Here is a 15,087-nt window from a genome sequence, read left to right on the forward strand (position 1 = left end):
AACCAGAGGCGGGGGCAAAACTGAAAGAAGGGAGAGGGTGTCTGCTGAGAGAACAAGGGAGATGAAGATTCATAGACTCACAGAAGTATAATTGACTAGAGTAAGGGGGTCAGAGCAAAGCAGTGAGGAATAAGGAGGAGAAGACAGGGGGAGGGAAATGGTAGCAACAACAGTGACACATGTTAGACAAGGAGTGCTGACAGGGGATTTGCAGGACCTAAACCCATCCTCACATGGGATATGTTTCTCATTGAGAAGTATGCTAGACGTGGTATCCTTTGTGGTTGTTACACGCTCTTAAATGTCCTGCTACAGTTCGTGAAATGTGTTCATCATCGGGATTTGTGATTCCAGCACTCTCCAGTGGCAGTTGTTGGCTGCATCTGGTGCACTAATTACAGAGTTTGTTTATGTAAATGGATGTACAGAATACAGTTGCATTAACTCTGTTAGCAATAGTTGAAGTATGGAGAAAACCATCAAAAAGATTTTGGACTTGTTGATATATTGAAACTGAATTGCTGGTAGAGGAACATTACATACTCTGTACAACACACTGTAGTTTATAGTAGAGTTATTTGTTAACTCAATTGAATCTTCATCACATTTTCAGTTTTAAATGTCACTTTATGCTTGCATAATAATCATATTCTTTATGTTGTATTGACTACCATCACTCTGGAGTAACGCACTTCATTACATAGGTTTCAAGATAGATATTCGTTTCATAATTTTATTCAAATGGATTTTTTTCAAAGCTACTCCCATCCCTGAAAAAGATATTTACTGGCAAGATAAAAACATGAAGCAGGTCATCAAATCAAGAGACAGGTATATATCTTTTACACAAAGTTTCATAATAGCAAAAACTTCCAGTGTGTAACTTTTATTTACTTTTTGACAAACTTGCAGCCACACGGGTTTCTGGCTACTGGGGAAACATTCCAGTCCTTGGCCTATACAACAAGAATTGCAGTAAGTACATTATTTACAATAAATAACATCAACCATTGCAGATAACACTTTTGTTAAATTAATAAGAATGTGTGTGAATTGTTTGTTGCTAGTGTAGATCCTCTGTCTATGTACTTTAATTCTAACTGATAACTTGTTGGTAGTCACACCAATGTAAAGGCTGAACAGTGTTTACACAACATCTGGGACACAACACGTGTCTTTTCACAGGTGGCTCTCAGTTTGTTTTGCCAGTTACAGGGTTGGTATAGGTGGTGGTAGGAGGAGAATAGGGTCTGACCAGGATATTGTGGAGGCAGGGGCAAAAGCTAATCTACGTGTGGTGGGAAAAATGTCTGACATACTGGACCTCATTTTAGGGCATGATTTTAGGAAGTCACAGCCTTGTCAAAGTAGCTGATTAATACATTGATGACCAAGATAATACTGTGTGAGAACAGGTGTACTCTTAAGCTGTTTTTTGTAGGGATCAGCAGTACCATGATTGGATGTGATGGCCCGAGGAATCCGCTTCTGAACAAGGCTGGTGGAGTAATTATGTCCAGTGAATGTTGAGGTGAGAATGGTAGTGTATTGCTGTACAGAGTCTGCACTCTGAATACATTGCCTTGAATGCCTAGGCTGTATGGGAGGGAACATTTGACATGGAAGGGATGGCAACTGTCAAAATCTAAGCACTGTTGTGTAGCTCTGTGTGCAGCAGTGTCTGTCTGCAGCTCCACAGTGTCACCTTTACAGAGATGCCAACTTCTAAGAAAGCCAATTAGTAATGTGCCGGACAGTGCAGGCATCGACAAGGAGGTGGGGTGGGAGGGGTGAAAAATTCTTCGATTTCCATTGGAAAACATCAGCAACTTACATATGCTTAAGAAACTTGTCTTTAACTGGCTATTTGTTCACAATGTATTCACGTTTTTTGTTCAGAGCAGTCCGACATCGGAATAAAAATTTTTCAGTGTAGTTTCATCTAGAGCAACTTCCTTTACGTAAGCCCTCGTGTTTGTCCCAATGACTGTCACTTTTCTGTATCTCAAGAGACCCAAAATTTACACGAAACAAATTACTATCGGCCTCCGAAACTGAGGATGCTCTCACAAAGTGAACAATAAAATCAATGAAAAGATTATTTAATTTTGAATGAAGTTTAAATGGGGCTTCTTATTAGATGAACATATTAAAAGAGTTGAGAAGTGGAAGACCAGAGGTGAGAAACAAAATATAAAGCTTAGTAGATTGACTTTCAAACTGTGCCTTAACTTGTAGAAACTTCAACATAGCCTTACCTGGATATGATTCGCAGAACATTTTTAAAGGGTTTTACTGTTCTACCACACTGTCGCAGAGACAACCACCTAGTGGAAACATACTTAAACATTTTGTGTGGCTTTTCATCAAAGACTTACTGACTTATCTTAAAAGCATTTTGCCTGTTTGAGCTCTTTAGCAAGTAATAAAAAATGTCAATTAAACACTGTTCAATATTAATATTTACGAGACTATTATAGTCCTTTTAAGCAGCTACATGCACAAGATGACAAGCACAGCCTTGCACAGTGAATATTAATATTTTCTTTAGAAAATAAGAGAACTTACACCTTTGGAAACACCAGTCACACACAGTATGTGCATTGTCACATGCAAAACATACACAGTTATTCCATGGACTCTCCCTCTTCTATAGTTCATTATCCAAAACACTGAATGTTCCTTTGACTGTATTGTCATTCTTTTTGAGAGAATCACACCTGCAATCTGTGTAGTTTCGGCATCGAAAAGCAACACAACTACTGGGTACAGATTTTCGCCATTCATATCTTTGCTGCTGTCTGTTGCCAGAGCACAAGACTGGGACCTTATTAATTTGTTACCATTCCCTCAATTGTAGAAGCCACAGTTCAACTAGTGCTCCTGTTTTTGTTCTCGCACAACCAGACTTGGAGGCTTTTTTTTGAATTTGGAAACATTTTCTTGAACAATTGTCCTGCATGATCTCTGCATATTCAAGGCAGTTGAGCTCAACAAGGCATGTTGTACATAAGAACTCTGGGTTTCTTACCAAACTTTCATCTCCCGAGGATTTAGTAAAAATTGTTATTAAATTCTTGTTTGAGTCCCGCAGCTTCTCTGTATATGAATGAATTTTGCTCGCTGTCTGTTTGCACTAACTGTCTCTTCCACCATGCGCGACTGAAAAATCCTGGCTGCACACACTACATAACACATGTCAATCAGATGTGGTAAACAGGACACGATTTTGAGCATTTCTCCCTAAATTTTTGAACAATTCTGTTTGTTAACAATGCACTAGTCCTGGTACTGTCACCACACACATTTTGCTGCACCACAAATTGCTTCGCTGTTTATTTTAAAATCTTTTGCACGCATTTCCTCAACACATGCTTAGTATGCACTAGAGGAGCATTCTATGTTACTTTGTTTATGATAAATTCAAAAATGCTTGTTATATGTCACAACAAAACATACACCTGTCACCAGGAAGAGACATCATGTGACTATAAAAGAGAACAACTGCACAAGATATATCACTTCATACCTGGTCACACGTTACAATGAATGAAGTCATATACCATGTATGACTTTTGGTGTAATCAAAATTCTACGCACGCAGAAAAGGAAAAGTATACCAACTGTATTGTTGAGAATTCAAGTGGTGAAGAATGATTTTTTCTTGTGCATCCTTTTGAGCACTTTACATGCTTACATTTATAAATCAACAAGAAATCATAATTTTTGCCATGTTGTTCATAAAGTCATAACAACTGGAAGAAATTCATAATTATTATGAATGATTCCTAAGTGACATCCCTATTGTTTTGGTGATTAGCAACGTATCCTTTTCATAATATTGTTTATACTCAAAATGATTGTTTTGAGAGATCTCAAGATACTTGTTGTTCAAAACATCATATATTCACATTCCATACTCTAGAATATAAAAACTACCAAACACAAAGCTCAACTCCATGGACTTAATACAATATGGCATCTCCTAAGTTCTGCTTGTGATGTAATACCAATGCTGCATCTCACTGGTCGTGTTTCTTTCCTTGAGCCAAAAATCTGACTTGGCACATTCTTGCTTTCACACATTGCGATGTAGTGGAATGCGGAATTCCATGCTGTTATGTCACCAGCTCCTTGTCCATGAATGTTTTCATGTCCCATGAGAGGACACCTTAAGGATGTGTTGGAGGGGCAGTTCCCACACATGCAGTTCACAGAAGCTGAAAGAATTGTGGGAAATGGTGGCTACCAGTTGAAATATACCAACACCATGGTTAGACAAAAACTTTGCAACCAAAAACAAGAATCGAAAATGGATGTTATTGTTGACATAAATTCGAAACTATAGTGTAGTGATGATGAAGAATGCATTCTTTTTAAGTTAACTCAAGGCACACAAAAAGTAGTGGTTACTGATGAGCAAAACAAAATCCACTCTCACTGTAGCCCAAATATTTGGGGGCATAACAACCAGTGCTTTGTATGAAATATGTATCTCCCCTTGTCCTCAACACCTGTGTGGGTCCATCTCAACTTATGGTCTACGTGATCCTGCCCTCTCCCCCAACCCCTACCTTCCTTAACCTATCCCTCTTTCCTCCCCCAGGAGGAAAAGACAAACAGTTATTTTTTCTATTTTTTTGCATGTGTCTCAAAGTAGCACTTAACGTTTCTCCTCCTTAAGTAGTGGTCAACAATTCCGCCTCATAATTTTACTGTTTTCTCAATTGATATTTATTACATTTTTTTTTGTCACAGCTGCAACAGCAAAGTATTTTATATTTATCTACTCTACATCTACCATACACACAAGCACTCCCCCCCCCCCCCCCCTCCCCCACATTTAGGCATCCATGTCTGTGTAGACTACCCCGAGAAATATAAGCTGTATGCCAGCATTAAAAATACTCTCAGAAATCTTCATAGTAAAAAGAAACTAAGAGCCCCCTGCTACTTTTTGAACTGAACATTTAATGCATATATCAAATGTGTACAGACGTGTATCTCATGTATGGGTCAAAAATCATATCAGTCTGAAATTGCATGCACTTTAAACAGAATATTCTTTTTATGCAAAGGGAAATTTACCTGATCATAAGTATACATCAACTTGCAGTATTTTAAATGATGCCTCTTTTTTGTAAGTAGATCAATGGCATGGGGAAGGCAGTAGACTCCTTCCTCATGGGAATTTGTAACCTGCAACAATATTAACAGGGCTAAAGATAAGCATTTAAAATAAAATACATTTTTCTCTAAAATATGGGCTAGAACCTGAAATATAGTGCCCACTTACAGTACACAAGCCAAGCGGTTATAGCTTCATTAATAACCACAACAGAGCATCCAATACGTGACTACTAAGATGGAAAGAGTAGGCTTACACTCAATATAAAAATGACTGTATTATCTCGTTTACATGGTGGCAGTATTGTTGATAAACATATGTTCTCCCATCTTAATAAAAGTACACAAGAAAATACATTTTTGCCTTTGCATCAGCAATATTTATTTTATTTTACATGACCTAGGTAATCTATTTAACCCACTGTCAATACTATATGATGGGAAACTGTATCTTTAACTTTTAATCTACTAGGCAGTGCTCCATCAATGTCTTGTATCATCACTTAATTTCATTAATACATATTATAACATCTGATCCATTCCGAATTAACACCTAATTTCTTTGGCCATTACATGTTCTTTGTTTTACACAAGAATAGAAGACGTGAATAACATCTTTCAAGCAGTGACACTAGAAAATAGAGTTTTATTAACCTGAATTCTAGTCATGTAAAATAAAATATAATGAACTGTAGGCAGAAAACTGTGTTTTCCTGTATAATTATTTATTACGTATTCATATTCAATTCAGTTAAAATGGTTGTTGTTTCCATAATATGCCTCACCAGACAGCGGTATACTGCCGACAGATGTCCATATTGCACATGTTACTGCAAGAGCAAAAATCTTTAGGACTGTGGAATCAAGAGTGTCAGTGATTCCACACTGTGACAGTTACAGATAAGCACTAGCAGATGTTCTGCTTCCTTTACCATGAGTAAACCCCACAGGTCTAATGCCTCCTTCCATGAATTTGTTGTATTTAATAATCAGTATATTTAAAATGCTGTGTGCTGTTCTATATCTGTACCAATGCACACTTCCAACTTCACTCAAGATAAAAATAATGACTTTTCCTTCCAAAGTATTTACTGATGTACAAATATTACATACAATTGACTTAGAATTTAAAGATTGGAAAATTCAGGAAGGAATTGTGGTGCCTATCTGTGACTTAGCATCTCCACTATATGGTGAGTAGCAATATTGACTTAGAATTTAACAAGTTTCATCATCACGCAGTGTTGATTAGCAAATATAAACCCGAAGTCATGCAAATTGAGGTGCACATGTGCATACACTTAAATCCTGAATGAGATTTTCACTCTGTAGTGGTGTGTGCGCTGATATGAAACTTCCTGGCAGATTAAAGCTGTGTCCCAGACCAAGACTCGAACTCAGGACCTTTGCCTTTCGCAGGCAAGTGCTCTACCATCTAAGCTACCCAAGCATGACTCACGCCCCGTCCTCACAGCTTTACTTCCGCCAGTATCTTGTCTCCTACTTTCCAAACTTCACAGAAGCTCTCCTGTGAACCTTGCAGAACTCCAGGTTCGCAGGAGAGCTTCTGTGAAGTTTGGAAAGTAGGAGACGAGGTACTGGCAGAAGTAAAGCTGTGAGGACGGGGCGTGAGTCATGCTTGGGTGCTCTGATGGTACAACACTTTTTGCGAAATGCAAAGGTCCTGAGTTCGAGTCTCGGTCCGGCACACATTTTTAATCTGCCAGGAAGTTTCACTTTAATCCTATTTACAACCACAGCCGATGAACTGTACTAAGGTAAATTAACATACTAATAAGGGGAGACCACGATGTTTGGATCACAGATTTGCTTCAGACTTCACACACTTTTAATAGTTCATTAGGATAACATAATGTGAAACTAATAAGACGTATTGCTTAGGAGATTTCAAGCAAATGGCAAGAGAAGTTTTGTGTGTCAATCATGTACCAGTGCACTGTGACACTGAGCATGAGCTGGCGGTGGTAATGTGATTAGTATTCAAGCTTCAGAATTGGTGGATAGCTGGACTGAGTTCTGCTCTTCTTCTTCTTCTTCTTCTTCGTCTACACTAGTCACATTATTTGTTCATATTGAATTTGAAAGGTAATGTGATGAAAAGAGATGTGCATTTGCATGCACTTTATTTAATTTCCAATGTTGTTTTGCTGTTTACTGATTTTTATTATTACAACAAATATATAAGCAAGTTTAAAGCTTTATCAAGCACTTTCAAGCTTGTCCATATTTGACTGACAACAAACAAAAAAAATTCTCTCCTGAAGATGTTATTAAAATGCATTCAATTGTAAATCGCCAATTTTTGGTATTGATATTTACAAAAATGTTGTGTTAGGAATATTTTGCTCCAAATTGTCAAAAGGAAGAGAAATTTTTCAAAAATTTGATGAGCTTTGTTTCGCCTTACAAATTTAGGAGATTCCTTGTGCATGCGGGAAGCTGCATTCATTCAATGGAGTATAAGGTATTTTAATTTATGTTTTCTGTGTATATATGAAAAATATCATCCTGCAACTTGTAATGTCAAAAGAACAACTTCAAATGTGCCTCTAACAATTAATCGTATCTTACCTTCACATTCTGGCATTTTGTACCTCATTGTGTTATTGATTAAAGTTATTTACACCTTTATTTATTGATGTTTGACTTGGTCTTTCCTAGCCTGTCCCCTGTCCTTGAAACTTGTGCCTGTAGATCAAAGCATCCAGGTGCCAAGCAGTTCTCAGTACCTTACTCAATTGCAGGTATACAAGGTTTTGGATATCATGACAGGCACACATTTTCAGGAAAACTTTATGCATTTGGCTGTTTATTTACTGTAATTATAAATGTAGTATTTGTTGCCATAATAAAATTAGCAAAAAATCAAATAGCATTCGAAATTCAATAAAAGTCCATGCAAATACACGTGTCTTTTCATCATACTACCTTTCCAATGTAACACGTACAAAATAATGTAACTAGAGTTGGTGGGGGAAAAAAAATAAAAAAATAAAATTATATGAGCGAGACATAATCCAGTGATCCAGTGCGCTTGAATGCTAACCACATGACTGCTCCACATGACTGCTGCCATCTCGTGCACTGCATCGCAATGCACCAATATATCAATCATGCATAAAGTTTATCTTGCAATTTTATCAAATTCATATAACTGGTACACCTTACTACTTGCACATTATGTTGTCCTAGTGTACTATTAAAAGTGTATCGAGTTTGAAGTAAATCCAAGAGTTGAATGTTGTTGCCTCCCCTTGTGAGTTCTCATCTCTGAATACCGTGGGGTCTGATCAGAAGTACTGATCACCATATGTTACAAGATGCTTTGCTGAGTACAGATGTAGATGTAGATAACATTAATCAAAAAGCTTATCATTTCTTTCAATAGCATGGTCCAAGTGGGATACGTTTACCTCCACAAAACTTGCATCACTTCAGCTACCACAGAACTTAATTTTCATTTATATTTTAATGCTAGTCAATGAGATACTGGAAAGTTAGAAAGTCCTAGAAGGGACGGGGCACACAAATAATTGAAGAGGTACAGGCAATAGACAATCACTTGTCAGAGGATGAAAAGGTTGCTAAGCTTCCAGACAACAAAATTTAGCACCCAGAAAGAGAAGAGAATTTAAAATGAAACCTCTTGTGTTGAGTCGGGACCTCTTCCTAGATTGCTGCCATATTTGTTGATTATTATTATCTGGGACAGTACAGAACAGCAGTATATTGCTGCACACAGTCTAATGTCATTTATTGGCAGTTATGCTTTGCGGTCATTGCACCACTACAAACACAGCCATTTGAGTTGGGGTATTAATGTTATCCTGCACATGGGATGTTAGTTCCCTAGTCTGGTAGCTGATAGTCTCCAACCAGTGGTGCAGGATAACTCAGAATGTTGCAGGAAGTTCTCGGATGACAGGTGCTTGTATGAAGGGCTTATGATGTGCTCAGTACACAAAATATTGATCTTACCTTATTGTTGTCTGACATGGTCAACGGGAAATTTGACAACCCTCAATTTACAGTCGTGTCCAATATCAGGCCATTGTCACATCCGAACGTGCCACAAATCTGCAGCATATCTGTGCCTTTTACAGTGATCACTCAACATCAGATGCTGTTCGAATACCTTATATACCCAAGTGGGCTTGGTAAAAACGTTAAATATGAGCAACACTAATGCACTATGGTGGCCATTCCAACCTACTGCAGAGAACTGCAAGTAATCATTTACATACCTGCTGATGATATGCACATGTATGAAGTTACATTGGCACCCAAGCATGTGTTCTGCGTGCTTCACTTTTTAGTCTGGCAGTGCATATATACCTGAAGAGATTACTGTCTGAAAGCCTGGCAACATTTTCATCTTTTGTTTATGCACCTGTCGACAGCTCACTACCTCCAACTATTTATTCCTTTCATTAACTATCACTTGTCAACAACATTTCTGTTACAAAGGATGTGAATAGTGTTATTTGCTAATATATGGGTGTTGAATTTCAAAATGAAATCAGTTTTTGGCTATTCAGCCCACTTTTATTGTGACACATTACCCTCTATCTATTAAAATCCTTGAAAACACTACATATTGGTTATTAGTCTCTGTCGTAACTTATTTATTTGACAGGTTTAACTGTTGAAACATAACAGAAATATTTACAAGGAACTGAAACACACAAACTCCAGTTTATAAATCTGCATCCAGGATTTTAGTACACACAGATTCGTGTGTTTGTTGTACTTGCATCTAAGCATTGAGAGTGCTGACAATTGTTGGAAGTGACTATTGTTCTAAGTCTGTGAAGGTTTATGGTTTGTGTTTTGGGATAATTCAGAAGAAGAAATGCCTCATACCCAATTAATGAGTATAAATTTTCTTTTTGTATCTGTGGAGAGTTAATTATGCAGAAATAGATGGAATAACCTCAAGTAAGAAAAACAATGCAATAGCCCAATCTACCATCTGCTAAACCAGACCGCAGTTATAAGTTTCGAAGGACATGAAATGGCAGCAATAGTTGAGAAGGGAGTGAGACAGTTTTGTAACCTGTCTCCAGTGTTATTCGATCTATGTACTGAGCAAGCTGTGAAGTAATCTGAAGACAAATCTGGAAAGGGAATTTAAGTTCAAGCACGTGAAACAAAAATGTTCAGGTTTGTTGATTGTCGTATTTCTGTCACAGAGCAGAAGGTTTGGAAGAGCAATTGAACAGAATGGGTAGTGTTTGGCAAAGTGGTTATAATATGAACATCAACAAAAGTGAAACAAAGGGAACGGAATGTAGTCAAATTGGCTCCAGTAATGCTGACAGAATTAGACTAGAGGAAGTATGTGTATGGAATGTAGCCTTTTGCAGATGTGAAATATGGACAATAATAAGTTGAGATGAATAGGGAATAGAAGATTTTGAAATATGGAACTACAGAAGAATGCTGAAGAATAGATAGGTAGATCAAATACATAATGAGAAGGTACTGAATGAAACTGGGGAGAAAAGAAATTTATGGAACAACTTGACCAAAAGAAGGGATAAACTGACAGGGAATATACTGAGGGATCAAGTAATCGATACCTTGCTACAGGAAGGAAGTGTGGTGGGAGCGAAAATTGTAGAGGAGACCAACGCTTGACTACAGTAAAAAGGTTCCAATGCATGTAGGTTGCAGTAGTTATGCAGAGATGGAAGAGGCTTGCAGTAAGCAAGCCTTCATTGCAAGCATTTTCAATCAAGGCCATTTGTATTATAGATTTGCAGTGTTTGGAAGAGCGGGAAAGTATGCTGAGTCATTGCGTGAATGATAATCAGATCTGATCATAGTGAGTCTAGTAGCAACCATCCTTCTGCTCATTGCATTGTATTACAAGAGCTTAAATTAAATTTCACAGTCATTTACACAAAGAAACACTGCTTTTGAAGAAGGCCGTCTCTATAATGGGCTTCCACAAATTGTTGTAATTTCTGCATGAAAAACGCTAATCCAAGCCAGGCAGCCTTATGCTGGTACAACCTGATGTTAAATGTAAACACTCCTCCTCAAGATGCTCCACAACATGACAGTAATTTCTGCCCTCTTTCTCACCCAGGATGTCCCTGGACTGAATGACCTAGTCAGCAACAAGCTGTACATATTTTGCCTATTGTTCTCTGTTTACGAAGACTCTAAACTTTAGTGTTTTAACCAATATTGCGCTAAAAGTTTTATTTACTGTAATTTTATAGTGAATATCAATAATAAGTCTCACATTAGGACACAAATATCTTTTTATGCAGTTTCACAAAAGAGCAGGGCTAATTGCTGTTAGAAAGAAACAAAAACAATTAACTATTTCAGATTTTTTTCAAACGGACAAAATTCAAATTTTTTATTTTCGTATTTTGAGCAATATAAAGAGAATGACGGTAAGAGTAATTTATTCACTTTCGCTTGTTATGTTGTCTATGCTTTTCTTTATTTTACACTTTCCCGCATTTTACACTTTTTTGGGTCAGTTAGCTGAAAAGTGTAAAAGGAGGTTTTACTGTTAGAAAGCAGTGCTTCTCCACAACGAAAACAAATTTCCTTCTGTTCCCGTTGCTTGCGCAGTTAATCTGAAGGAAATATGAGAACATTAAACTGGTACTACAATTATCCAGTTAGAGGATTAGTAAAAGGGTGTATCTGGAGATCTCAAGATAACTTCAATACTTCTTGGCATGCTGCTCGAGTACACGAAGCACTGCTGTTTCTATGTGAATGGGGCAACAGAGACAGGAAAAGTCACTATTAGGGAAAAAACAACCCACTCAGAATGACCTGCTGCATGGACAGAAGAACACGGTGAAAGCCCCTTTCGTTGTCCCCAAAAGGCATGGTCGTGATGATTCATATATTTTTTTAAGATGTTTCCAAGGAACAGTGAAGCAAAAATAAAGGAAATATGTAAGACCATAAATTATTTGTTGATTGATGCTGAAAGAACGACAAGTCTGTGTTTCACAAGTGTTTGCATGAAATTTTTAGGCAACCATAATACAGAGAACTATCATAACACTATATAAGAACTATTGAGATAATATCGCCTAATGGGTTGCATCATGTCACTTAAACTACATTTACTGAATGATCATTTGAGCTTCTTTTTGGATAGCCTAAGTTCTGTTAGTGATGAACATAGAGAATGATTCCGTCAGGACATTTCTCAAATGGAAAAGTGTTATCAGAGAAAATGCAGTACCACAAGAGAATTCAGCTAGGTGACTTCTTTGACAACTGGCCTGTGGTTGTCAAAGGCATCACCCAACTGCGTTACTGTAAGTTGTTTGAACATTTTATACACTGGGAGAAACTTAAGTTTCACACAGATCCACAATGTTGTCAGGAAGGAAATATTTTTAGGTATGATTCTTCACTCTTATGCTATTCACTTCTTTCATTCCTTTACGTACTGACAAATTCTTTTGCTGTTTGGATTTTGTAGCCTTGTTGTGTGAGGGGTATCATTTTGCCAGATACATATAGGAGTAATACATAGGCTTCGATACACATTTGCAGAAACTATTATTGCATGAAAACTAGGGCCTGAACATAAAGTCTGAAATTAGATCTATATTCCGAGGCAAATCATCTTCCACAAACTGTGGACAGGGTTCTTGTACTCGCATTCCCTTTTTTTCTCTTTTCTTTTGTTACCAAGAATGACACACACACACACACACACACACACACACACACACACGACTCTGTCAACTATGGCAGCTAAAGCCTGAATGTCTTTTTACAAAGAGAGAGAGACACACACTATTTGCACACACAAGCAAGCACACCTCATGCACACACGACACCCAAATTTGGCAGCTGAGGCCTGAAGACAACTATCACATGGGATAGTAGTGTATTGGTGGGAGGACAGAGGTAAGTTGTCTGGTGGAGTGTGCAAGGTCTAGAATGCTAACAGGTGTACTGTCAGGAGGTCGCGAGGCAGGGAGATGGAGAAAAAAGAAGCATAAAGGAAAGGAGTGTGGAAAGATGGGTGGGTGCATTGGCAGAAAGCAGTAAACAAAGAGGCTGGGAGACATGAGAATGGGGAGGAGATGACAGGACACAGCTGTAAAACCATTGGGTGGAGTGTGTGGCTGCAGTATATTACCACATGTTGAGGCCGGGATAATTACAGAAGCAGAGAATGCATTGTGAGGATAAATTCCATCTGAGCATTCAGAAAACCTGGTGGTGGAGGGAAGGATCTAGATGGCGTGGGTAGTGAAGAAGTCATTGAAATCAAGCATATTATGATCAGCTGCAAGTTGACCCACAGGGTGATCTACTTTGCTCTTGGCCACAATTTGGCGGTGGCCATTCATCCTGCTGGACAGCTGGTTGGTGGTCATACCAACATACAAAGCTGTGTAATTGTTGCAGCAAAGCTGGTAAATGACATGGCTGCTTTCACAGGTGGCTCGGCCCCTAATGGGGTACGATAAACCTGTGACAGGACTGGAATAGGAAGCGCTGGGTGGGTGGATTGGGCAGATCTTGCAGCTGGATCTTCCACGTGGATATGATCCTTGTGGCAAAGGTCTGGGCTAGGAAGTGGCAAGGGGATGGAAGTGTAGAAGAGGTGGGAGAGATCTCAGGCAGGATGTCCCTCACTGGGGTGATGATATGTAATCAAAGACCTGGTGAAGGATGTGGTTCAGTTGCCAGTCTTGGGTGGTACCGGGTGACAAAGGGGGCACTCCTTTGTGGCCAGCTCTTGGGGGGAGGGGGGGGGGAGGAGGATTGGGGGTGTGAGGGAAAATGGCTTGGGAGATATGTTTTTGGACTAGGTCTGGGGGATAGTGCCTTGGTCAGATCCTCAGCATACTCAGCAAGGGAGTTCTTGTCACTGCAGATATGCTATCCCTGGACAGCCAGGCTGTAAGGGAGGGATTTTTTGGTGTGAAATGCTGGTACTGCTGATGGTCGGTGGGTTTAAATTGGACAGAGATGTGGATGGAGGCATCAGAGTGGAGGAGGTCAATGTCTAGGAATGGGGATCAGTTGAAGTGGATCGGTGAGGTGTTGAGGTTGTAAAGGAATGAGGTAGAGTGTCTTGGGCCTGAGTCCAGGTCATGAAGATAGCATCTGAGCCTGAACCAGACTAAGTGTTTGGCGTTTTGGGAGGTAAGGAAGGTTTGCTCTAGATGGTCCATAAACAGATTGGCACAGGAGGGTGCTGCACGAGTGCCCATGCCTGTGCCATCGATTTGTTTGTATACCTTCCCTTCAAAGGAGAAATAGTTGTTGGTTAGGATAAAGTTAGTATGGTGCATGAGGAATGAGGTAGTAGCAGGTTTGGCGTCTGAAGGACATTGAGAAAGAAAGTGTTCAATAGCGGTAAGATTATGGGCATGAGGGATGTTGAAGGTGGCGTCAACAGTGACGAGTAGGGATCCAGAAGGTAAAGGGGTGGGTATGGGGGAGAATCAGTGAGGGAAGTGATCGGAATCTTTGATGTGGAAGGCTACAGTATGGGTAATTGGTTGGAATTGTTGGTCAACGACAGCTGAAATCCTTTCAGTGGGGGGCACAATAACCAGCTACACTCGGGAGGGGGGGGTGGGGTTGCAGGATTGTTGGGTTTGTGGATTTTGGGGAGCACGTAGAAGGTGGGTGTGGACAGTGTCATAGGGGTGAGGAGGGAAATGGATTCAAGGGTGAGATTTTGCAAAGGACCTAAGACATTAAGCAGGGATTGGAGGTTGTATTGGGCGCCTGGGATGGGATCACTTTGGCAGAGTTTATAGGTAGAGGAAACAGATAATTGGCAGAAGCCTTTTGCCAAGTAGTCACTGTGATTCATAACAACAGTGGTGGAACCTTTGTCTGCAGGTAGGATGTGTAGGACAGGATTTGTTTTGAGGTTGTGTATCATTATTTTTTCTTCTGCTGAAAGGCTGTTATTCTGAG

The 15,087-nt window shown here is 39.1% G+C and overlaps 1 protein-coding gene across 1 annotated transcript in view; it reads right to left on the reverse strand.

The window, feature by feature from the left end:
- LOC126480718 (uncharacterized) overlaps positions 1-15,087 on the reverse strand; it is a 180,692-nt gene that overhangs the window by 11,945 nt on the left and 153,660 nt on the right. The window contains exon 21 of the mRNA XM_050103973.1: positions 5,089-5,199. Within this exon, the coding sequence (XP_049959930.1) occupies positions 5,089-5,199 (111 nt within the window). The remainder of the gene's footprint in view (positions 1-5,088; positions 5,200-15,087) is intronic.

The sequence above is a fragment of the Schistocerca serialis genome, chromosome 5 (assembly GCF_023864345.2).
Source record: "Schistocerca serialis cubense isolate TAMUIC-IGC-003099 chromosome 5, iqSchSeri2.2, whole genome shotgun sequence".
Classification (NCBI taxonomy): domain Eukaryota; kingdom Metazoa; phylum Arthropoda; class Insecta; order Orthoptera; family Acrididae; genus Schistocerca; species Schistocerca serialis.